Below are 23,147 nucleotides of genomic sequence, written 5' to 3' on the forward strand. Positions count from 1 at the left end.
CCCAAAGCTCCCATCCCAGAAAGCCACCCGGACTGCGATGAAGAAACTAAGTTGCACTGACCCCAAAATCCATCTTTCATTGATCCATCGCCTGACTCTGGCACTGCCAAGTATGTTAGTATTTCGAATAAATCAGGAAACGAGTTGGATTTCCCAAGACTTACCATATTCCAGTACCTCCCCCGCAGCCTGAGGAGCTCTTCGTGCGTACCCCGTTCCACCACATCACCCTTGTCCAACACAAAGATGACGTCGGCCGACTGAATCGTCGAGAGCCGGTGGGCGACGACGACCATCGTCCGTCCCCGGCGCGCCCGCTCCAGAGCACCCTGCACCGCCCTCTCAGACTCCGAGTCGAGGGCCGACGTCGCCTCGTCCAGGAGCAGGATCTTGGGGTTCCGGATCAGGGCGCGGGCGAGGGCGATACGCTGCTTCTGTCCGCCCGAGAGCGACACGCCCCGCTGGCCGACGTCGGTGCCGTAGCCGTCGGGCAGGGACGCGATAAAGTCGTGGATGGAGGCGTCACGACAGACATCCTCAACCCTTGCCTGTGAGATGTGCTCTGGCTCCGGGGCCCCAAGCAAGATGTTGTCGCGGATGGTGCCTTGGAACATGGTCGGCTCCTGCGCGACAAGCGACAGGTTCCGGCGGTAGGAGTACCGGTCCAGGGTGTTGATGTTGGTCCCGTTGCAGAGTACCTCGCCCGAGTCTGCTTCGAGGTCGTAGAAGCGCTCAAGGAGAGAGATGATGGTCGTCTTGCCGCAACCCGACGGCCCGACAATGGCGGCGTACTGGCCCTTTTCGATGGTGAGTGACGTGCCTCGGAAGACCGGGACGTCGCGACGAGTGGGGTAGCTGAAATGCACGTTTCGCAGCTCGATCTGGACGCCGCCTTCCGTGTCGGGGATGACCGAAGAACCCCTCCTTTCGTTGACGTGTTCATTCGGTGTTGGGTCGCTTTCGGCGGATGTCCGCACGTGGAGGATGCGGTTCGCCGCCGTGAAAGCCTGGGCCGCGTTGGGCGCCAGGCCGAGGGCGATGCCGGCGTTCTCGGACCCCTGGATAATGGCCATGAAGCACACGAAGAAAGCCTCCAGCGTGTACTCGCCCCGCAGGAGCAGCCTCCCGCCGTACCAGAAGACCAGGGCCTGGCAGCCCAGGCTCGCACTGTCGGTGAACCCGAACACCAGGGAGTTGAAGCGCGCCCGGCGCACCGCAACCCTGACGTGGTCGTCCAGGAGCACCCGGTACCGCTCGATGATGGACTCCTCCAGGTTGAAGGCGGCCACGGTCCGGAATGCCCCGACGGCCTCAGTCGCAAACTGCGCGCTCTCGGCGAAGACGGCCGAGTTGAGCTGGTCGAACTTGACTTCCTGCCGCAGCTTCCAGAGGCCCGACGCCAGTATGACGGGCATGGTCACGAAGGTGCCGATCAGAGCCAGCTTCCACCCGAACGCGAGGGAGACGGCGAAACAGCCCGCGACGGTGAAGACGCCCGACAGGAAGATGACGAGGTTCAACCCTAGTAGCTCTTCCATCTGCTTGGCGTCGCTGGCGATCCGGCCCGTCAAGGTCCCGTGGGCGTTGGCGTCGTCGTCAAAGAAGCTCCCCAGGGGTTGGTACAGCATGCCCCGCAGATACGACGTCTTGCAGTGGGCGCCCACGAGGGACTGGACCCCGACACCAATCCAGGCCGCAGCGCAGTAGCTGAGGCCCACGCCACCCGCCAGCGCGAGCCACATGAACGCCCAAAAGTCGGCCGCGCTCCGGAGCTGGGCGGGGTCTTGGATCGTGAAGACGCCGACGACTTTGGCGAAGAGCCAGGCTTGCAGCGGGGTGCCCGCGGCGATGCCCATGGCGGACAGGAGGACGCCGGCGAAGAAGAGCCAGTGGATGTGCTGTTGTTGAATAAGTGTCGCGAAGCTTCGGAACGAGGCGGGAGTTGGCGTCGTCTCGTTTGTCTCGGGACCCGGGTATGTAGCTGGATAGGGGGGGATGTCTTCATGTGTACTGGTCTCGGCATCTTCGTCAACCGGTGGAGGTGTTGTCACTTGCTTATGTCCTTCCTTGGCCTCACTACCAGGGCTCGAGAGGGTCGTCAGGGCTTGAGAGTGAACGAGACGGCTGTAGTGTCCGGCAGTGATGCGCATCAGCTCTTCGTGTGTGCCCTCCTCCACCGCGCTTCCGTCTCGGAGAACGATGATGCAATCGGCCTTCTTGATGGTCGAGAGGCGGTGGGCAATGGTAATGGTGGTGCATCCCTGGCTGATCCGGTCCAGAGCGGCCTGGACAATGCGCTCGCCGTGGACGTCGATGGCGCTGGTGGCCTCGTCGAGGATGATGATCCGAGGCTTCTTGACGATGCTTCGGGCAATGGCGATGCGCTGTCGCTGGCCGCCCGAGAGCTTGATGCCCCCGTCGCCGATCCGGCTGTCGTATCCCTGGGAAAGTCACAATAGTTAATTACTTGATTATTTAGAAAAAGCCCGATGGGTTTGGCACATTGTGCCTTAGAATGAACTCACTTCTGGAAGACGGCATATAAACTCGTGGGCGTAGGCCTCTTTGCAGGCATGCTCTACTAGTTGTCGCTTTTGGGACTTAGACTCGTTGGCCCATTGTGTTCCAATAAGACCCCTGGCGACGTTTTCGAAGATGCTGTCGTTGAAGAGGAACGGCTCTTGCTGGACAAGACCGATCTGGTTCCGCCACCATTGGACGTCCAGCTCCTCGACGCGGTGGCCAGCAATGGTGATGGCACCGGACAGCTCGATTGGCGGATCGTCCATAGTCGCATTTGCTGCAGGAGCTATGGAAGAGTCTTGGTCATCCTCATCTCCCGGCTCCTTCTGATTCGGGTCTGGCTGGACTACCTTTGGTATTCCTACAGGCTCGTCACTGAGTGAGTACCACCGCTCCAGCAGCGCCACGATGGTGCTCTTTCCCGAGCCCGAGCGTCCGACAATGGCCGTGTTGAGACCCGCCCGGATGCGCAAGCTGAGGCCGTCCAAGACCTTGGTGCCCGGCCGGCTGGGATACGCGAACGTGACGTTGTCGAAAATGATGTCGTTCGCGCCACTGTCATCCTCCAACCCCATCCTGGCCCCGCCACGTTGAGGGGCGGGGGCGTCGATGATGGTGAAGAACTCGCAGGCGGCCACCATGGCCTTGCTGACGGCCGTGAGCGGCGTCGAGATGCGCTCGATCGAGGTCAGCACCATCATGACCGACATCAATACGACGATGACGACGCCCACCCCGCCGGCGCCTTCCAAGATGAACCGCTTGGTGCCGTACCAGAAGGCCAGGCCGTAGGAACCAAAGATTCCGAGGTACTGCCTCACAGTCAGCATGAAGACAACCAAGTTGCAACGAGGAATACAAAAGAGATACGACATACGATCAACCCAAAGTACACACCAAATATCGGGGCCGTCTTGCGTGTCTGTCTTTTCGCCTCCTCAACCCACCGCTGGTATTGTCGAACCACCCGCTCCTGCGCCCCCGCCGCCATGACCAGGCGGATCGCCCCCAACGCCTCGCTGGCGACGGCGGTGGCCCGGTTGTCGGCCCGGGAGACGGCGGCGTGGCTCTTGAGCAGGATCGGCATGGCGACGGCCATGATGACAAACGAGTACAGCACCAGGCTAGACGTGACGAGCGTCAGCTCCCAGCTCCATATGAAGGCGACGACCAGGGCCGACACGATTGTGCCCGCGTACTGGAGAAAGGTCCCCAAGCGCTCCGAGACCCCGATCTGCAGCGTGTTGGCCGACGCGGTGATGGCGGCGGCGGGGGCGCCCGCGGGAAGTGTGTCGAGGGCGTGGATGTTCTGGGCCAGCAGCGACTGGAGATAGTGCAGACGCACAGCGGCCGAGAGGCGCAGGCCCGTCGTCCGGAAGCAGAACTTGTTGATGGAGTTGAGGACCCAGCGGCCCAGGAAGAGGGCCATGATGTACAGGGACTGCCGGGACAGCAGGCTTTCAAAGTCTTCAGCGGGCATCGACGAGGACGGGGAGGCGTGTTGGGTGAACTGGCTGGCGAGCTGGCCGAAGAGGATGTTCATCAGGGGCATGGTGACGCCGGCGGCAAGGGACGAGAGGGCGCCGATGGTGTAGATGCAGACGTCCCATCGTGTGGCGTAGCTGAAGATGCGAAGGTAGTCGGTTAGGTGGGGTTGTCGGTCGGTGGGCTTGGGTTGCTCGGGGGTTGGTCTTTGTGACGACGTTCCTTTCTCCGGGTTTTGGTCCACTGTGATGGAAAGAGGCTCTTCGTCGTTGGAGTTGTCCATCTTCTGGCTGGCCATGACGGCGGCTACGATGGGGTCATAGAAAGTCTCTGGAGGAGCATTCAATTCTGCTATCTAAGTAAGTTTTGAGGACGCAAAGTGAGGAAGACTAATGATTTGGGAAGGTTGTGTACAGTTGTGCAAACACATAGAGTGACGCAAAGTGAACCAAAACATGTTTCGTGTCCTCCCTTTTATGCCACTAGAGGAGATTCTAGAAGTTGCAGGCGATTCCCAAAACCCGGGCCTACCACCGCGTTGCAATTTTACCAGAGCCACCACTTGTGGTTATCTACAGGCGGCCTGGAATCCGGCTGGCTTAGGGGACCGGCGCTCAACCAATCATATGGCGCCAAGACTCAGCTTACAGCAAGTGGCAGGGTTGGCACGGGTCGTAAACCGTTTACGGGCCGTGCGCTCGTCTTTACGGATCTCCATGACTCAAGAGGCTGTGGCCAATCAGACACTTCAGATTTTACCTAGGGATGGAGATGACCTCCCGCCCGCGCGGCTTACAGCTTACATCATCTGCCCCATGCATCATCTGCTCCGAACCAATCCCTCTGCTAGCATGTTGTTCTCTGTTTTCGTTTGCTGCTCTCACCAGGCCAACAAGTCTTCCTTCACTTCTAGAATGCACGTCAATACTACTATGTGTGGTGTGCCGCACAGGCCGGAGATACTATGCTAGATAGCCGGGGAGCATCCCTGTATAGCTGGATCTGGGGGCACAGTGCGCCGTGGACCAAATGGTGACCTTACGTGTTGGCAGGCTGGACAACACACTAGAATGGCAGCAATTGTGAACGACCTACCCAATCCTTGCCTCGCATCCCGAAGATCTGGGCCAAAAAAGGCAGCCTCGTGCGTGCAATTCTGGAACACCGGATCCGCAATGCCCAAGAGATGATGTGGTATCTGTTCCAGCGGGAGACACTCATTCAGGCCTTGCACATGAACGGCCACTCTTCTGAGTCTACAGATGGGCCCCCCTCTGTTCAGGCTAAGTCCCCCTGAGCCCCCAAGCACTGGGACACTTCACTCGAGGCTTTCCGCACCAGACAGAGTCCGTCTGGCAGGGTATAGGGGAGTCCGGGGTGATGAAGCGCCTGGTTGAGAAGTACGTGTCGGATATGTTCCCAGGCTGCACCACCTTCTCCCCCTTTTCTATGTACATTTGGCCACTGCTACCCGTTTTGCAGCTGCTCTAAGGCCTGAAAGGCCAGCACCGGCGATGGCAGAGGTCGTACAGCTACGAGCACGCCATCATGTTTAAGGCAGTAGACGAGGTCCCCTGACTGGTGCAAGAGTGCTGTGTGATGTTCCCGGCCACGCTAGCAGTCGAGTACATCACAGTCAACGCCGCGCTCACCTTCCCGCTGCATCAGGACCGAGTCTCGCCTGGGTAGGTCGGCCGAAGCCTCGAGGAGGAAAACTTCGGCAAGGTCATGTCCGTTTACAAGAGGAGATTTCTCGACGGCTGCAAGTGCCGCCCGATTTCACCCGCAAGGAATAACCATTGACTACGATTACTCGGGTTACCTCAGAAGCTCAGACCTCAATCCAGACCAGGGTGTATGTGCTGATGGTGATGAGAGGTTGGTGTGGCTGGTTTGTGGCTAGTGTTGCTTGGGAATTGAAATTGACAGAATCGAGTATGTCGGCAACCACACACACAACCCGGACGATACATCAAAATGAGCCCGTTTCACAAGACAAATACATGTTGAAGATGGGAATCTGATGGCGATTCCAATGTATTAGTTCTCAAGCCAATGCGACCGATAACGGCTGCGATGGAGGCGAGTTTACCTTCGAAAGAGCAGGTACACACCCTCGACCCGACCGACACTCGGCCAGCATTTCACCAATTCTAGCCCGATCCGACCCAGACTGGGATCACAAGAAGCGCCTTTCCAAGGGCTATCCCCGAGCGTTTTCAGATTTATAATCGGGTAAGATTTAGGAAAGGTAATACTCTGGATGGTGTGGTTATCGCCCTGCTCACGCTTCCGACCGCATTGTTGTCTCAGAATGCTGCTGGTGCAGCCGCAAAATCCACACTAGCCACACACCATCCTCCTACGCCAGCTACAGTCTGATGTCTGAGGTAATGCTCGGGTAGTTGGTATTGGTTCGGATTTCCAAAACCCTGGAAGGTCCATGCCGGCACGAGCATTTGTTCACATGGGAGGAGTTTCGCAAGGAGATCAAGCCTGCCAGCTTCGTCACGTCACTGCCGGTTAGAATGTCAGAAGAATAGTTCCCGAGACGGGCCACCAAATGAGCCGTGGCTGGAGAGCGAGCCTCACGCGGTCAATTGGATATACAACTGAAGCCCACGTTGAGACGACCAGCAGAGTCCAACTACACTTGTCCACTGAAACTGGGCGGTCGAAATAAGCTGCGGCTCGTGCACCGTCTAGCGAAAACGTGGAGCAAGCTTGAGATCGCTGTGGGGGCGGAGCACCTGGCCCGGGACCCCGCCCGCATACTGTAACAGCGAGATTGCAACTTGCAATACGGGACCAATTCCCCCAACCTAGTATTGTCGCGCATGCAAATTGAGATGTGATTGCCCTTTGCATGTTTGCGTCTTGCTGGCGTCGGGTTCCAATTTCGGCCTGCAGAGAAGATCGATGACTTGGCGACTGAGGAAGTCGATGCTGACACAACAGGCATGTGAACATGGCACCAGCAGTGACGCAACGTCCAACTACTTACAGGACATGCAATCTACCTTGCATTCTCAACGTGGCATGAGAAACGGCAAGCAGCACGATGCGTCCATGATGAAGCAGCAGTCTGCTGCCAAAAGAGGCACACCTGCGTGGTCCAAAACGACAGACCACCCAGGATATCTCATACCATACTGGTGAAGCCGAGATCCGGATGGAACACTTCAGAGATTACAGGTGATGCATCAGATATAGTTTCAAGTCCATGTGATCATCGGCAAGAACTTCCCAGCCGTGTGCTTGTCTTTCCGGATCGCCATAACTTAAGAGACTGTGGCCAATCAGACACTTCAACTTGTGTGGTGATGAAGATTACCTGTCACTGGCGCCGCTTACATCAACTCCCCCGAAACATGGTCACTGGCAACATCGTGCTTGTTGCTTCTTGCTAAGAAGGGGCTTGTAGAACAGGGTGCACGTAGTCCGCTGTCAGGGACCTAGGCTTGTGTTACATCTGCCCCATTGGCGTCGGTGTACACCAAATGTCTCAAATCAGATAGTCTTCATTTACTAGGCGATTCATGGTGTCATATCCGGTCCTCTAGACTTTCACCGTAGCGGAAATGGCGCTGCTACGAAGAGCTTTGGTTTTCCGAATGAATGACAACTATACCACCGACAGTAGCGCAGGTAGAACTCAGTTGCTTGGGTTGCGTCGATTATCCTGCCTCATGCTTGGTCCTCTTTCGTCCCGCCTTGGTAGATCTCCTATGGGACGCCAGGGCCTCGAGGAAAGGTGGTACTTGGCAGCCCGCCCCAGTGCTGGCCCATGATGTGACCAACACGGTATCAGGTGCCGGTTCGGATCGTGTGGTACGGAATCAGCCCAATGATACTGCAGCGATTGGCCTTCCGGTGCCAGACGTTTTCGCTGGACCTGCTCAGGGGCTAGTATTTGCCGACACCCTGCCAGGCCTTCTCAGCTGTTAGAGGACTGGTCCCTGGCCGTTCAACTGGACTCCGGTGACCATGCTCGCGGCCGGTCTTGGATGGGAGACGTGATGCGCAGCTTGTCCATGTCTTACGCAGTGCAGAGAGTGGGAAATCAAAGTCACAAAGTACGCAGTACAGCATCGCCTGACTGCAGGACAGCGATATTGATACTCTTGGGGCAGCAGCTGTCACCCTCTACGATGCCATGAGGCGCTCTATCCTGCCTTGGTCAATGTTCTTGACCGCCATTGTCCGTCAACCCCTTTTGGTCATTCGCGCCTGGCGCTCTGGCTTGGAGAGCTCGAAAATTGGCGCGCCCTCCATCGCGAGTCCCTCCAATCTTTCAATTGCAAGACGTCGGGCCAATCGAGGTCCGGCATGCGATGCACACGCGCTAGCGCTGGCACGTTCCACCTGGTTTTGGGGTTGTCCCACATCGCGACTTCCTTCCACTGTCGTTCATATGCACCCAAAATGACGCAACTGCCGTGCCAAAATGGTCGCCTGTCGACTTGGGCCAATTCCCCCAGCCCACCATGTAGTCTCCCCTCCTCTCTCGTCAACCATTCCTCCATCCACGCAACCACATCTTCACGAACAGGGCTAATACCGGACATTCACCGGGCGTGGACCGGATTGAACCGGATTGAACCGCGCCCAGTCGTCGCACATCTATCGTGACCATGGTCCAGGGATGAGCTTTTCGCGATACTATATACTCCAACTCAGTGCCTGCAATAGCCGCGATCTAGCCAGCTTCTTATTCCAACGTTGAACCAACTCTGAATCAACTCTGAACAAACTCTTTCAATCTCTACACTTTTCTTTCAAGATGGATTCCGAAACAGAACCTGAACATGAGCAACAGTTCCTTGATCCTCGCGGCAAGTTTCTCGCCCGGAGGAAACGAAGGGCCGCCTCACCTGCGCGTGGCCCTCGTCGCCCGCCACCCGCGCCGACTCAGCTGCCCTTGCGCCCACCAGTGACGACTCAGCTGCCCTTGCGCCCACCAGTGCCGACTCAGCTGCCCTTGCCCCCACCAGGAACCCAGGAGAGTGTCATGGCATGGCAGCATATCTCGACACAGCCTGCCGCCCACTTCCACCCACCTGCACCAGTGGCACAGATGACCACCCCTCCCGGGTCCGCTCCCCCTGATGGTACCCACATGAGCACCAGCTGGCGACTTGGCCATGTGCAGACATCGGCTCCTATCTACATCACCTCCAATCATTACGCCTCTCCTTACCAGATGACCCCCCCAGGATCCTGGGACCATGGCCACGGCTACCACAGCCATGGATATGGAGCATCACATGCGTCCTGGGCACCGTCTACTCCGGGACTATCGTCACGTCCTCCTCGCCCAACGGAACCATGGTCACGGGGTGCCCACACTCACGGCGACGGCGGTCCGCATCCAGGACTATCGTCACGGGGTGCCCATACCCACGACGGCGGCGGCGGCCCGAACCCAGGACCATGGTCACGGGGCACCCACACTCACTGCGACGGCGGCCCGAATCCAGGACTATCGTCACGGGGTTCCCACACGCACCACGGCGGCGGCGGCGGCGGCCCGCACCCAGAACCATTGTCACGGGTTGTGGCGCGCGCACCGCCCAAGAGCCACGCACCTGACACCTCCATCGACGCCTTTGCAAGCATCGACAAACACACTGGGCTGTGGCAAGAACACCGCGCCAAGTTGGCCGAGCACACAGCCGCGCTGGCTGGGGATTTGGTGCCGGACGTTCTACGAGAATCTCTGGACCGCAAGATTCGGGGCGTGCAGCGCGCCATGGACCAGTTCGAGACCCAATTGGTCGGCAAGTTGCACAAGAAGTTGAAGTTCGAGAAGGAGGGCATCAAGTTCGAACGGGTCACGCCAGTCCTTGCCTTGCACATTTACGACTTGTCCACCAAGCTGTCCCCGGAGGACAAACACCTCACCGACGCCCACGTCGCCAAGCTGGCCGAGGCCCGAGCCCCTGGCGGGGAGCTCCATGTGGCAGAGGCTCCCAATCGACCTGTCGTTCCAAAGTCGCCTGCCTCACCGGTTCGGGCGCCGCCTCGCCCCCCGGCGCCACATCGTTCCTCGGCCTTATCCAGATCACCTCCCAAGTCCCGTCAGACGGGCGATCTGGCCACCGACTCGGAGCCTGAGCCTGAGCCTGACGATGACAAGGGTATGCATCCCTGGCCGCTGGTCCGTTTGATGTTGCATGTACTGACTTGAGCGCCGGCTAGACGAACCCATCCACGGCCCCGAGAACCGATCGAAGCAAACGCGCTGCCAGCGAGGTTACCGCCACCAAGCAGACTGCATCTGGGACGACCTGCAGAAGGAGCATCGCGTGGCCAAGGACATCGTCGAGTCCTACTCGAGCGATGCGTGCAGTACCTGCATCACCTTCCTCCCTTTCACCCTGTACGCGTGGCCTATCCATCCCGGATTGCAGCTCGTGTCCGGCCTCCGCAATCAGCGTAAGCGCTGGCAGCGATCCTACGGCTGCAAGCACTGCCGCAAGACGTTCCCTTATTTCCACGCGATCCGCTTCCAGCTCAAGGCACAAGTTCGCGAGTACATCGACTCCCAGCAGCTCCCGGAAGCCAATTGGATCACGTTTTCCCACCTATGCGGCAACAAGTGGTGTTTCAAGATCGAACACGTCCACCTGGAGCCCCTCGACGTCAATCAGGGCCGCGAGGACTGTTTCCGGAAGGCCCGGCTCCTCTTTCAGCGCGGACAGGGACATTTGGCAGAGTGCACATGTGGCGCCTCTCCCCCCTGCGCGGTCGACGAATGCAACATGGAGTTTGACGCCGCCTTCGTCCTCGAGTGGCTCAACGTCAACGCTGGCCTCACCTTGCCGCTCAAGAAGGACTACATCGCCCCCGCGCTGGTCGGTCGCGGCCTCCAGCATGGAGATTACAACTGGCTCATGCATGAACACGGTGACATGTTCCTGCAGGACTGCCGGTACGTCAATGCCTTGAGCAGAGACCAGATGAACTTCAAGTACTACTCTGCCGGGGAGTGGTACGACCTCAAGCTGCCTCCGATGTGGCGGGACAACCTGAAGATCGCCTGGCTCTTCCACCACGAGGTCGAGTCGCTCGCGACCTACTCCCGGGCGCCCAAGATGTCGGACCTCGACGGTCTCCTCGCCAGAGTCACGGACTTCATGACCCATGCGCAAGGCATCCCTCTCGACCTTTCCCCGTGGCGAGCGTTCACCGGACGTCCGTCTGGTGACCGAAACAGCCTGCAGGTCGTTCGTGACAAGTCAGTCGGGTACCGCTACGAACTGTGCCACATTGGCTTTTACCAGTGTCGCTCGACCACGGAGCGCGATCAGACCAACCCCTCCAAGCGTCCGTACAGCAGTCTCCGTAGCATCATCGAGCACGTGTACTTGAAGCACAGGGAGGTCCCCCGGTGCTTGCGAGCGGCCTGGCTTGGCAAGGAAATCAAGGCCATCGAGGGCCTATGGGACGAACTGGTGGACATGTTCCCCAAAGTCGCCGATGACGAGGTCCCTGGCCAGTTGGTCCAAGAGCTGGTCACCGGGACCTTCGCACCGGAAATCCGCGTGATAGCAGGCGACGCCAACAGGGACATGAATGAATGAAGGCAACGCGTGGGCGGATTGGGCGGGTGGGTTGCTAAGTAATGGGTCAAACTATTGGGATGATATCGGGTTATGGGCTCATGTGTGGACATTAGCATCGTGGCTGAGAAGACGTGTTCTTTAGATTGTCCATAGCTTTTAGTCAATCTAACTGTCGTATCTCGCATTCACATCCCGTGACCATGGTCACTTCATTTGCCTGACCATAGTTCCGGACTGCGGCGTGTGGCAGGATTCTCACGATCAAATGCCTGGTAACACGGGATTTGGAGAAAGAAATATCATTTGAGCCTGTAACTGAGTCGAAATACGAATAGCAACTACCTGGGAATCAGATCACCAGTCGACTCTGTCATAAACCTCGCCAAACAACAAATACGCAGATATATGCCGCGTGCGCCAACCCGTGACCATGGTCATGGGATGCACCCTATTTCAATCCTCCGTCGAGGTCCACCGCCGAAACCCATGGCCAAATCCGATTCACTTTCGGTCCGGCTCCCCGTTACGCTTGGTGTTCTCCAGAAGCTGTCGCATCAAGTTGTTTCCCTCCGCGCCGTTGTCAGCAATCGTCTTGAGGATCGCGTTGTTCTCCTTCACCCCTTTCACGAGCTGCTGCAGCAGTGTGGTAGTATCTGATGAGACCTGGTTCTCGTCATCATCAGGCTTGGCAGCAGCAGGCTCGACAGCAGGCTCGACAGCAGGCTCGATAGCAGGCTCGACATCATCATCTTGGGATCCTGCGGTATCAGCAGAGTCGACTTGAGCCTGGGGCTTCACGGGTGTTTTCTCCTTGGTCTTCTTGTCCTCTCTCTCCTTCAACAACTCCATGGCCAGGTCGTACGCCTTCTGAGTCGCTTCGATCTAGGCAGCAACGTCCTGCGAAACTCAGGTCAGTGGAAGAACCGGGCTGACGTGTCACGAGGCAGTGCCAGTACTTACAGGGTGTTTCGCGTCGTACCAGTAATGGGTGGCGTCTTCCGAGATGCAATTGGCCGCAATCATCTTTAGCCGTGCCGCCTCCATCTTTCTCTCCAGATCATGCAGATCGCCCACCTCTTCGGGCATCTGCTCGGTGGTTGCGTGAATTGCCTTGGTGTAAAGACAATTTGCGGCTGAGTATGGTTAGTGGAGACGACCTGCACGAGGGACAATGTGTACTGCTTACAATAGGCCCTCATACATCGCCGAAACGGGTGGAAATTGGTGGCCCGTCCTCTTCCAGCGTTGAGGCCACGCCAACAGTTCGCGCATCGTGTGTCATTCTCAGCCTGTGAACCCTCTCCATCGTTCAGTATCTTTTTGGCCGCCGCCGATGGCTTCTGGATCCTGACCGAGTTCGGGCCCTTCTTGGTAGACTCCTTCCTTCCCGGGCCCTTGGATGCAAGCATGTTGGATGCGGGGGCTGGGCCACCCTTTTCCGCGTGCTGGCGCTTTGCTTGCTGTCGCTTTGCTTGCTGTCGCTTTGCTGGCTGGTCGCCGGTCTCGGAACTAGTACGGGCGCGCTTCGGTTTAGGTTTGGCTTCCTCGTGCTCCAGGTCTTCCTCTTGCTCCAATTTGTTCTCATCGTCCGTCTCGCCTTCGTAGCGCGGCAAGCACCCGGTCGACTTCGAGGCCATGGCGACGTTTGAGGTGGCCGGAACTGACTCCTTGACTACGATCACGCGCTTGGCGGTCTGTTGGTCCGTCGGATCAATGGGGAGACGGAATGGGCAGGGAATAAGCAGGAATAAGCAGGAACAAGCAGGGAATGGGCAGGGAATGGGCAGGGCTGGTGGAAAGTGGTAAGAGGTAAGAGGGAAGAAAGTGAAATTTCCAAACTTGGCGTCGCAAAATGGCAAAGTCGATTAGGAATTTCCAGATTGATTGGTGGCAAGGTACAATCGCAAACTGGATTGGGATTCATTTCAATTCCAATTCATGGCTATTTGTTTACTGCTCAACTGCGCGTCTGATTGTTTACTGGAAATTGCCACAACCAACGGAGGGGAGAATACCCCCATTGTCTCTTCAATTAATTGAGTGTGACGAGGTAGGAATTGGAGTTTGGTCTGGATTCGAGTACGTTTCGATTGAGCATTGCGGCTGCTGGGTATGTTCTGGATGGCCAACCGATTGGCTGACAGACCACCTCGTAGCAGCGTTCTCCGGTTCCAGTCGTTCGTTAGATAGAGCACTCGTTTGGCCCATCATCATAGATAGATGGAACTTGCGGGAGATTGGATTTGTGGTTCTTCTTGTCTTTTGTCCGTCACACTCGCCATTGACTTTGTGGAACAATGCTGCAGAATATTGGGCATTCCAGGCTAACCAGCTACCGTCAGCTTCGTCGGAGGCGCACCGTGGCCGCCCCTGGACATCATGAGGCCCCGGGAGGGTCAGCCAATCCGATGTAACGACAGCGACTCAAGAACCGCATATACGTGGGGCTGGCTCCAAAGTGACATGGTCCAGCGTGCCGATCAAGAATGACATTGACGTCCTCCCGCGATGTCAGTCGTCCGGGATCCGGGTCCAGAGCTGCAAGTGTTTCAATTGAAACTCGTGGAAGATTGCGTCTTGCCACACTTCCTGTTCAACCACGGCAACCTGGCCTTGGCGCACCAGGTATATACCTAATCACAGCCACAGCAGGACGTTTGCTTTCATGTGCTGTCCACCTAGAAGGCTTTACACATCAACCTCGGTCACATCTACCTACTCTCTAGATAATCGCCTGGCCATGACGATTCCTGATCTGGGCGGCTCAGCCAAAGCGCGGTTTGACTGTTGTCGACCAAATCACTCAATCCTGACGGGATGTCTGGTCGCTGTTCCTCTTGCCCCCTTGGTGTCTTTGTCATTATCCCTGTCCCATTGCCGGCCTCAGTCCCCAGCGCACTGATGGCGAATCTAGATGGCACTGCATGGAGCGTATGAGCGTGGTTACTTACACACACACACACCATGAAACAGCGACTCCGCACGTGCCACCCGGTGAGACTGCTCCCATTGGTTCCCAAAAGGGGTTGCATGCTCTCCTGCTTCGCGACCCTACCGCGCATTGATGACCCCGGATCTACTCACTGACTATCTTCACCATGAGGACCCGAAGTTTCGCATTTGGGTTTGCTATGCCCCAGATTTAGACAGTTCCCCTCTTGTATCCCGCCACTATCCCGAATCAGTAGCGGGCACACTCTGTCATCCTCTCCTGTAGTGATGGAAACGAGCCTTGCACTGGTTAGCAAGCCGCCCGAGTCGCCAAAGATGGGAGCCAGGACCAATTACACCACACAATTAAGACGTCGTCGGATCACGACAAGCAACATTACTTGGCCTTCACGTGGCTCAGCTCCGGGCTCTTCCTGTGAAGATCTCGTGACCTGTGAACTTGTCCAGGTCTGACCTGCTCTATTCCCTCTTCCCCGCATAGTCATGGAAAACCACTCTTCAACCGAGCCGGTAGAGATGAGGTCTAATCAACTATTACTACTTTCTTGGCTCTCCCCGGCACGTGTACCTTTGTGAATGCAGCCGAGTCGGATATGCAGCCAGGTAGACACCAGAGTAGGAACTGAGTAACTGTGATACTGGCCTCTCGGGGTTCCAGGTTCCCAAGCCAAGTAACTTTACGGAGTGCAGATGCGATAAATACGCGATTGGGCACTGGCCGGAGCTCTGCTCGGTGCATCCCAAATTTGGCGGTGGCCTCCCTCCCGCGTCCATTCTTGTACTTGGACTACTGAACAAGATGAACAGGTTACAAATCGTCGGTTGATTCTCACGATGCGCAACCTACGAAACCTCTGGGCAATACCGTCTACCAGTTGGGAAATCGGCAATCAGCTGAGGCTCACCATTGAGATTTGTTCTATTCAAATCGGATGGAATCGTGCTTTCCAAATTCAAACGCGTAAGTAGAAGACATTCGCTCGTCAACTCACGGCAGACGATGCAGGGTCCGCTGCCATTGGCCTCGTCCGAGTAGGCAAAGCCTATCACCTTTTCAAAAGGGTCATTGGGGTTGCTGCCACTGCCAAGACCATCATCGAACTGCCCAACTTCAATGTATTTGCTGCTACGAGAGCCGACACTCTCGCCACAGCCCCTGTAGTGTCGCACGATGACAACCGTACCTCAACCTTCGTTGTGTTGATCGCCATTCCAAAGTCGGGAGGCAACTTCGCCAATGGTTCTATAACTCGTGGGCATTGGTTGCGTTCATTCTTCGCCTTGTTGGAACTGCTCATCGCTGATGGATTGGAAACATGCCTCTGTTGCGTCTGTCTCGTCTCAGAGCATGCCGACATGATGGCATGACGGGTCGAGACTGGATCAACGATCATGGACCACGGGTCGGCATCTCGTAGCCGCCTTCGCCCATGTATTTGATCGGGATAAAGTTCTTATGTTTTGCGTATGACTTGTGCACCATTTCAATCCTGAATTTGGGACAAACATGACTCCCAATCCACAATGGGCAAGGGTGACATGGTCTAGCAGGTTGCGCCGAGTGATTGGCGGTTTCTGATCATGTATTTACCCCCTTCCTCCCCCCTCATCTGTTTCCCGGCCCGTTTTGATGCAACATTTGGATGCGCAAGCCCCGTAGAATGACTGGTCCACCTGTGCCACGCGGTAGAGTCTTTTCGGTGGACTCCTCTAGCACGGTGATGCTCATTTGCTTCAAGGACTTACCGCTCGCGGATGTGCCTCGGACTATGTCCGGGACCTCTTGCTGAGCATCTACATCATCATTGTGTTTCAGCACTTCCCTGAGCGGTGGAAGACTGATCGAGGGGAGTAATAGTCCAGAGTTGGTTCGTTCATGGCGCTCATCTTGGTCTGACGACTGTCCTCGGCACTTACTGTCAGTCACGCTGACGTTCGATGACCCCACAAGGAGAGTCCCAGGTCTGTTGTATTGCTGGTTGTGGGAGCCCCGGCGGTGGTGGAGAACCAAGAGCACGGATCCCCACGGAGTCATGGGGAGAAGTAGGCGACCGAAAGAGAGAAGAGACCGGTCATCAATGGTCACCTCCCCAGAGGACTCGAGTGGAGTGATAAGGCACCATCAAGGCTGTGGCCACCACTGCAGATACGTCGGGGTCAGGGTCACTTAAGAACAGCGCCAGCCTTGCTCTTGGTATCGTATGGGCAGGAAGCGTCGTTCACTTCCTCTCCTTGTTCTCCTGGAGCTCGGCCATTGCGGTCCCGATCAGAAACTGGGAGCGCTGCGCTGTTCCTTCAACTAACAGCCTCCACGGGATATAGAGAATCCGATCGAGTAACGACGCACTCACCAAGGCAAGGAAAGCCTTGCTCGCCACGTTTCAAATTCGTCTTGTCAGGATTCAGCCGGACGCTGCCCGTTATCCTTGCTCGTCCGGCAGTACTTCAACCACCACCCCGGTGAGCTCAAGTCACGGCGCCTGGATGCCTCTACTCCATATCGATCGGTTCAGCTTCTTGTTCAACTTGAATACCACACACGGTGTGCATGAGAGATTCGTCGATCTTGCTCGAGATCAACTAGTAGACAGTGGAGATGATTGCGAGATGCGAGGGTTCCGGTGTATTAGTGCTCCTGAGGGTCAAGCCCCTTGAAATGTTGGTTGGACCTTGATATCAGGAGTGATGTGCTTAGCTAGTTTCATTTCTCAGGGTCGGCAAAGGACTGGCTTGTACGAATACCCAACTCCCTGCAGCATTTTGATCAAAAGACGCAAATCAAAAGACACACATCCTGCTACTTTCGCGATGGCAAATGGCCATGTCAGCTCACTGCACAGACGCAATTAGCTCGGGCTGGTGAGTTTCACCGCAACAGTCTAGGTCCAATGGAAGATCAAGTATATTTTTGGGGTCATGTAATGTCTGGGCCGCACCACCCTTACATCTGATGCCTCTTTCACTGAGGTGATGGCTGCCGGGAACAATTGCGGCTCGCATGGCTGTCAGAGATATTGTCCTCTTGGCTTTCGACTCGCCGTGCCCATGTGCTCTTATCGATTACTAGCTATGTCGTTGGGCCACCAAGAGTGAGCCTGCAGTTGTGACAGCCTTTTAGATAATCCAACACGACTTGCGGGTGAAGAGCCGACTTCACGTTGACTACTGGAGCCAATCTATCCTTGCCAGATCCCCATGATTGTGCTTTCGTTCTCAACGTCGACGACACCTCCTCCTTCGTCGTACAGTGCTCCTGGATGCTGATAGTGTTTGGCAAAAAGGATGCAGGACCTGAGCGAAGGTTGACCGCCGATGCGGCAAACGCAATGTCACCATCTGACCCTCATGTGCAAATTGGTTCACATTTACAGTACCACGCCTAGGATTGAAACAGCAGTCAAGGTTGTCTGGCAGGTGTGACCAAATCGTGAGATTCAAGTGTGATGAGATACAAGAAGCTTGCAGTAACCGCCCCGCTCTAAAGCTCAATGATGCAGTCGTGATATCCAGAACCCTTGCTTTCTGATAAGAGGAGTGAAGTTGATAATTTCATGGCAGCACCCCTTATCAAGGAATGCTGGACTAGCTAATTGGGCGCGTGCTTCAAGTTCTAGCCGATCTTGGGCTGACACTTGGTTCATTTCCCAACGGCGGAATGTACGGTTGTTTTTGGATCTTTGACTTTCAACATAAGCCAAAGCTAGCTATGACCAGAGACCTGAAGGTCGCAAGGTTTCATCAAATATATGAGCGGCGGACAGTGTTCTCTGATATGCATGCAAATATGTCTTCGCCAATCCATCGCAAACCCCTGATTGTAAACCTTTGAAGTTTCACTTTCTGTGTCCATACTTGAATATGGAAGTAATGCCATACCACCTTGCTTCACCGGCGCCGAAATTTCCTCTGTCATACCCCTATGCATACTACTTAGTCACGTGTCTGTTGTCTTGAAAAGCCACCATGTCGCGAACCAGCACCGCGCCAACACCTAGGGCTGTTCGCAAAGACATGCCTCTGGCTGAATCGTCTGACACCTGGTAGATGAAAGCCAAGATGTCTAACTTGGTGCACCGTACGTATGATTCAGCCGGGTGTTGTATTTCCCTTCCACCGCGGACGTCGAGACAGGCCGAAATGGTTAGTCGATCTTCCTAGCCGTCGTGGTTGGCCTCCGTATTTCGATTCAGCCGCGGGTAACTAGACGCATGTTGCATCTCGGCTGGTGTCCCATGAAGCTACGCCAAACGCGAACGCGCGTAGAAATCCGTGGTCTCGCATGGCTGCCTTATGCCAATATCTGTCTGTTCTAATGTAGCAACTAGATCAAGTCCTCATTCATCTTGATAGCCATGCAGCGAGAAGTCGCTGTTGACCTCAATGGATCAATATTGGCTTCGCATTTGAACAGTCCCATCCGGCTGAATAGCCAAGCATAGTCCAGATTGGAAAACAAACGATCAGTCGAGTGGAATCTAGATCTGACCCGCAATGATTGCATTTGGGTATCTCGCTCGTCTCTGATTTCATTAAATGGATCAGTATGAATATGTCGGTTTAAAAGACGGCTATGAATGCCAGTATGGCTGGTATGGCTGAACCTCGACACGTTCGATGCAGGTCCAGGGGCCACAGAACTTTCTGGGCAGGGTTCGAGATTGCGCTGGGAACATGTCGAAAGCAATCACTCTATACCAACGGTGGTAATATGAACCGGGCATCCTCAATCTTGGAGGATCAAATCAACAATCTCGGCTTGTAGATCATCATGACTCCTATCAGCCTGACGGCCGACGCGACCATAGTCCAGGGACGGCAAGATCACTGAAGCCGGTGGGGAATATAAGCTGCCAATGGTATCAATAGAATTACTTGGTCCAGCAGCTGGAAGCCCGCCTACATTCTCGGTGTCAGATAGAATGGAAATGAATGAACAAAGCGGTTGATCGGCCAGGAGACCGATTCACGAAAAGCATACCTGGACCATGGTCAAGAAAAATTTCACAAAAACATGGTCAAGGGATGGAGAATCAAGAATTAAAGCCACGATGTCAAATTGGGATCTATCTATCATGAAATTCCCTGCTTCTTGTTGGCAGGCGTCATGATGCTATCTGCGTCCGTGTTCGTTCTTCTCAAAATCGTCAAAGCTTCTGTCAATCAGAAATAGCAAAGCTGAAAACGTGGTACTCGTTCCTCTCACTTGCGGCCACCACGACCACGGCTACCACGACCACCACGGCCACCAGGAGTCTTTCGTTTCTTGGTCGCGCGACCATAGTCCCCGTCATCGTCGCCATCATTCTCGTTGTTTTGGTCTGATAGCTCGTCGGATGAATGATCGATGGCCTGACTCTTCTTGTTTTTGTTGCTAGGGGCGGCTGTGTGCGAACGTAGCACTCGTCCGGTCGTCGTCGTCGGAGTCTCTCGCTCCGGGTCTTGTTGGTTGACGTCCTTGGATGCATCGGCTGTTGGTAGCGATTCGGCGGAGGCGGGAGGCGCATCGGCGCTGGTGGCAGCCTCCAGGGCTGGTTCGATCTTGACGTGATCTCCCTGGGCTTTGACTCCGGTGCCCAGAGAATGGGTCGCCGCAGCTTCATCATCTGGTAGGTTCTGTGAAGGCTCTTGAACAGCCCCATCACCCTCCAGCTCGGCCACAGTGGCTGGCACGTCAATATCCATCGAATCGCTGATATCTCCGTGCTCCAAGTCACCTTGTTCATCCGCGTCGTCCTGTTTGGCACCAAGATCGTCTCCGGCAGCGTGAGGCTCCGGGGAACCCTCCTTCTCGTGATCCTCCGGCTTGACGAACTCAGACGGCGGAACGGGAGCCGCCACGACATCTTCCATGACGACCAAATCTTCCTCCACGTCGAGCCCCTTGCTCGTCTTGGTCGGCTCCTCATGTCGGCCGGCATCCACACTGTTCTGGCCCACCGCGTCTTCATCAGCATCAGCCTCCGAGAAGAGACCAGGGGAACTGTCCTTGCCAGAGGCATTACCATCCTCAACTTCAGAGGTGTTCTCCTTCTCAGACTCCTGGGGGACCCGATAGTAATTGATTGATAGGGCACCAGGTCGCTGGATGAGCCCGGATTGACGAGGTTTGACTACCGGGGTGAACTTCCGGCCAACATGCTTGGTGAAAGGCGTGATGGGGGCTCGTGTAGAAGGGCCAGCGCTGTTTGACATGTCGTCATCGTCTTCTTCCGACTGGTCGTGATCGAGTTTGGAGAGCTTTACTCCACCGTCATCGTCTTCATCGTCGTCATCGTCTTCATCGTCTTCATCGTCTTCATCGTCTTCATCGTCTTCATCGTCTTCATCGTCTCGTACGCCCGTGTATCCCTGCTGGTTCTGCTCCTCTTCAAGCCACTTCTCGTCATCGCTATCGTCCGTGGTTTCTTCCTCGTCATTGGGATCCTCGGGCTCGCCAACTTGGTTGTCGGCAGCAGGCTGAGATGGACCGGCAGGTGCAGGCTGATCGGGCTGATCGGACTGCTCGCCATTGCCAGCATCCCTGGCGATCTCGTTGCACACGGACATGAGTGTCCAGCCCAGTTGGTTCTTGCCCCACTTCGATGGGGAGACCTTCTTGGAGTCTTCCAGGCTGTAGCCGATGCCCCATATGGCGTCTGTCGGGGAGCACTCCACCAGAAAGTGGCCTTTGAGGCGTATCAGTTGTTCTCGGATATCCGCAGCATCTGGGCTGGAGAACTTCAAGTAGTTGCCTCGGAACACGATCTCCCTCTTGTGCTTGTCCCACACCTTGGTGTCAAAGTTCTTGACCTGTCTGCCGGTAGACAAAGCCCGGTTGGCATGGCCAGCATCGAGCGCCAGTATCTTGTCGGCGGTCTTCTTGTCGCCGAAAAGGATAGCCTTGCTGTAGTGCATGTAGTGCTCGGCGGTGGGAAAGTAGATGCCGGGAAATTTCTCGTCGTCCTTGAAGCCGCTGGGGTACCACTGACTGAGGAATCCGAAAGGTTCCGTCTTGCGGTAGAAGTACCTGACCGGACCTTGAGAGATCCGGTCACAGTATTGGGACAGGTCCTTGGATTTCGGCATTCCGTGACTATAATCGGGTGTTGTAGTCGGGTTGAGGAGGGTTGGCCGGGGCCTTGCAGTTACGCACCCCGTGACAATGATCGGGAGATCGGCCGGGAGTTGGCAGGGAATAGACCGGGAGTTGGCAGGAATAGACCGGGAGTTGGCAGGAATAGACAGGACCGCAGAAATGTTTGTGAATGTGAGAAGGATGTGAAGGTGGAAATTTGAATGTTAGATTGGGCCTAGTCAATCAATCCACCACAACAATCAACTAATTGCTGCTTGCCATTTCTGCCAAAATTTCTGCCAAAATTACCTACTGAACAATCCCCAGGTCACTAAACTTCCTCCATTTTCTGCCCCAGTACCCGGTCAAGATAGCAGGGCCCTGTCAATTGCCGATCCACTGTTTCCTACCACCGATTTGACTCACTTTCCCCCAACACTCTTACCACAATATCCACCCGCCCGGTCTATTGCGGTCTACTCGTGGTTCATTCCGGTTCATTGCCCGCTTACTTACTACGGCGACTGACTACCTTACCTCAATTTCCTGCTACCGATTTGACCCACTTCCCCCAACACTCTTACCACAAATCCACCCGCCCGGTCCATTGCGGTCTACTCGCGGTCCATTCCGGTCTATTGCCTGCTTACTACGGCGACTGACTACCTTACCTCAATTTCCCACCACCTATTTAACCCATTTCCTCCAACACTCTTACCACAATATTCACCCGCCCGGTCCATTCCGGTCTATTCGCGGTCCATTCCGGTTCATTCCGGTTTACAACGACGCCCGATTCCGTGATCATTGTCCTGGACTCACCCCACCCGACTCCGTGACCATTGTCCTGGATTCGAGCCACCCGACTCCGTGACTATTGTCCTGGATTCGAGCCACCCGACTCCGTGATCATTGTCCTGGACTCGCACCACCCGACTTTCTCGACTATAGTCCTGGACTCGCACTAGCCATGCCTCCCAAGCGCAAGCGCGTGGACGACCAGCCGGCATCGTCGCCGACTGCTGCATCCACTTCCTCTCCCGCAGCCGATTCCGCATCGTCCCCAGCCCCGACCGGAAAGCAGGCTAAGCTGCGTAGGAAGAAACAGAAGCTGCAGCAAGAGGTGCAACCCGACGACGCCACCTATCCCTTCTTCAACAGCCGGGATCTCAACGACATCCAGCCACTGCCCACTCATGAGTGGACACCTGCTACAGATGAAGAGATTGACAATGCCGTGAAGAATATCACAAAGTACAGCGAGGATGCCAAGAGAGCCCGGGTCCGAGGCACCAACTACGACATTCAGAACGTGAAGAGCCTGGGCGTGAACCTGAACTGGTGGGATTGGGACTGGAAGTACCAGGAGCCACCCAAGCGCGATCCCAACGATGGGGGGAGCCCACACGTCGAAAGGTACAGTCTGGCCATAGCAGCATAATCAAAGGCCAGACCATCATTCACACCATCTCCGCCAACTTTCCGGGCAATGATCTATCTGCCTCCCTCCTTGGATTTGCCTCCTTGGCAGCATTATACACCTGGCTTGACACTCAAGGTAAGCT

The 23,147-nt window shown here is 55.8% G+C and overlaps 6 protein-coding genes across 6 annotated transcripts; 3 read left to right on the forward strand and 3 right to left on the reverse strand.

Annotated features, from left to right (window-relative positions):
- Positions 1 to 76: 76 nt before the first annotated feature.
- Positions 77 to 4,306, reverse strand: PG985_016342 (P-loop containing nucleoside triphosphate hydrolase protein; the record flags this gene model as incomplete). The annotated part of the gene is made up of 4 exons (XM_066836108.1): positions 77 to 103; positions 165 to 2,441; positions 2,526 to 3,335; positions 3,401 to 4,306. The coding sequence occupies 4 exons, from the start codon at positions 4,304 to 4,306 to the stop codon at positions 77 to 79; spliced, it is 4,020 nt and encodes a 1,339-aa protein (XP_066676124.1).
- A 4,485-nt stretch (positions 4,307 to 8,791) lies between these two features.
- PG985_016343 (uncharacterized protein) lies at positions 8,792 to 11,594 on the forward strand (the record flags this gene model as incomplete). The annotated part of the gene is made up of 2 exons (XM_066836109.1): positions 8,792 to 10,148; positions 10,210 to 11,594. 2 exons carry the CDS (start codon positions 8,792 to 8,794, stop codon positions 11,592 to 11,594), a joined length of 2,742 nt encoding a protein of 913 aa, XP_066676125.1.
- A 483-nt stretch (positions 11,595 to 12,077) lies between these two features.
- Positions 12,078 to 13,213, reverse strand: PG985_016344 (uncharacterized protein; the record flags this gene model as incomplete). The annotated part of the gene is made up of 3 exons (XM_066836110.1): positions 12,078 to 12,458; positions 12,537 to 12,709; positions 12,763 to 13,213. The coding sequence occupies 3 exons, from the start codon at positions 13,211 to 13,213 to the stop codon at positions 12,078 to 12,080; spliced, it is 1,005 nt and encodes a 334-aa protein (XP_066676126.1).
- A 2,149-nt stretch (positions 13,214 to 15,362) lies between these two features.
- Positions 15,363 to 15,896, forward strand: PG985_016345 (uncharacterized protein; the record flags this gene model as incomplete). The annotated part of the gene is made up of 2 exons (XM_066836111.1): positions 15,363 to 15,489; positions 15,535 to 15,896. 2 exons carry the CDS (start codon positions 15,363 to 15,365, stop codon positions 15,894 to 15,896), a joined length of 489 nt encoding a protein of 162 aa, XP_066676127.1.
- Positions 15,897 to 19,727: 3,831 nt separating this feature from the next.
- PG985_016346 (uncharacterized protein) lies at positions 19,728 to 21,593 on the reverse strand (the record flags this gene model as incomplete). The annotated part of the gene is made up of 1 exon (XM_066836112.1): positions 19,728 to 21,593. One exon carries the CDS (start codon positions 21,591 to 21,593, stop codon positions 19,728 to 19,730), a length of 1,866 nt encoding a protein of 621 aa, XP_066676128.1.
- A 959-nt stretch (positions 21,594 to 22,552) lies between these two features.
- PG985_016347 (uncharacterized protein) lies at positions 22,553 to 23,023 on the forward strand (the record flags this gene model as incomplete). The annotated part of the gene is made up of 1 exon (XM_066836113.1): positions 22,553 to 23,023. One exon carries the CDS (start codon positions 22,553 to 22,555, stop codon positions 23,021 to 23,023), a length of 471 nt encoding a protein of 156 aa, XP_066676129.1.
- Between the last annotated feature and the right edge of the window lie 124 nt (positions 23,024 to 23,147).

The sequence above is a fragment of the Apiospora marii genome (assembly GCF_038362585.1).
Source record: "Apiospora marii strain CBS 49790 chromosome Unknown utg000014l_segment0_segment0, whole genome shotgun sequence".
Classification (NCBI taxonomy): domain Eukaryota; kingdom Fungi; phylum Ascomycota; class Sordariomycetes; order Amphisphaeriales; family Apiosporaceae; genus Apiospora; species Apiospora marii.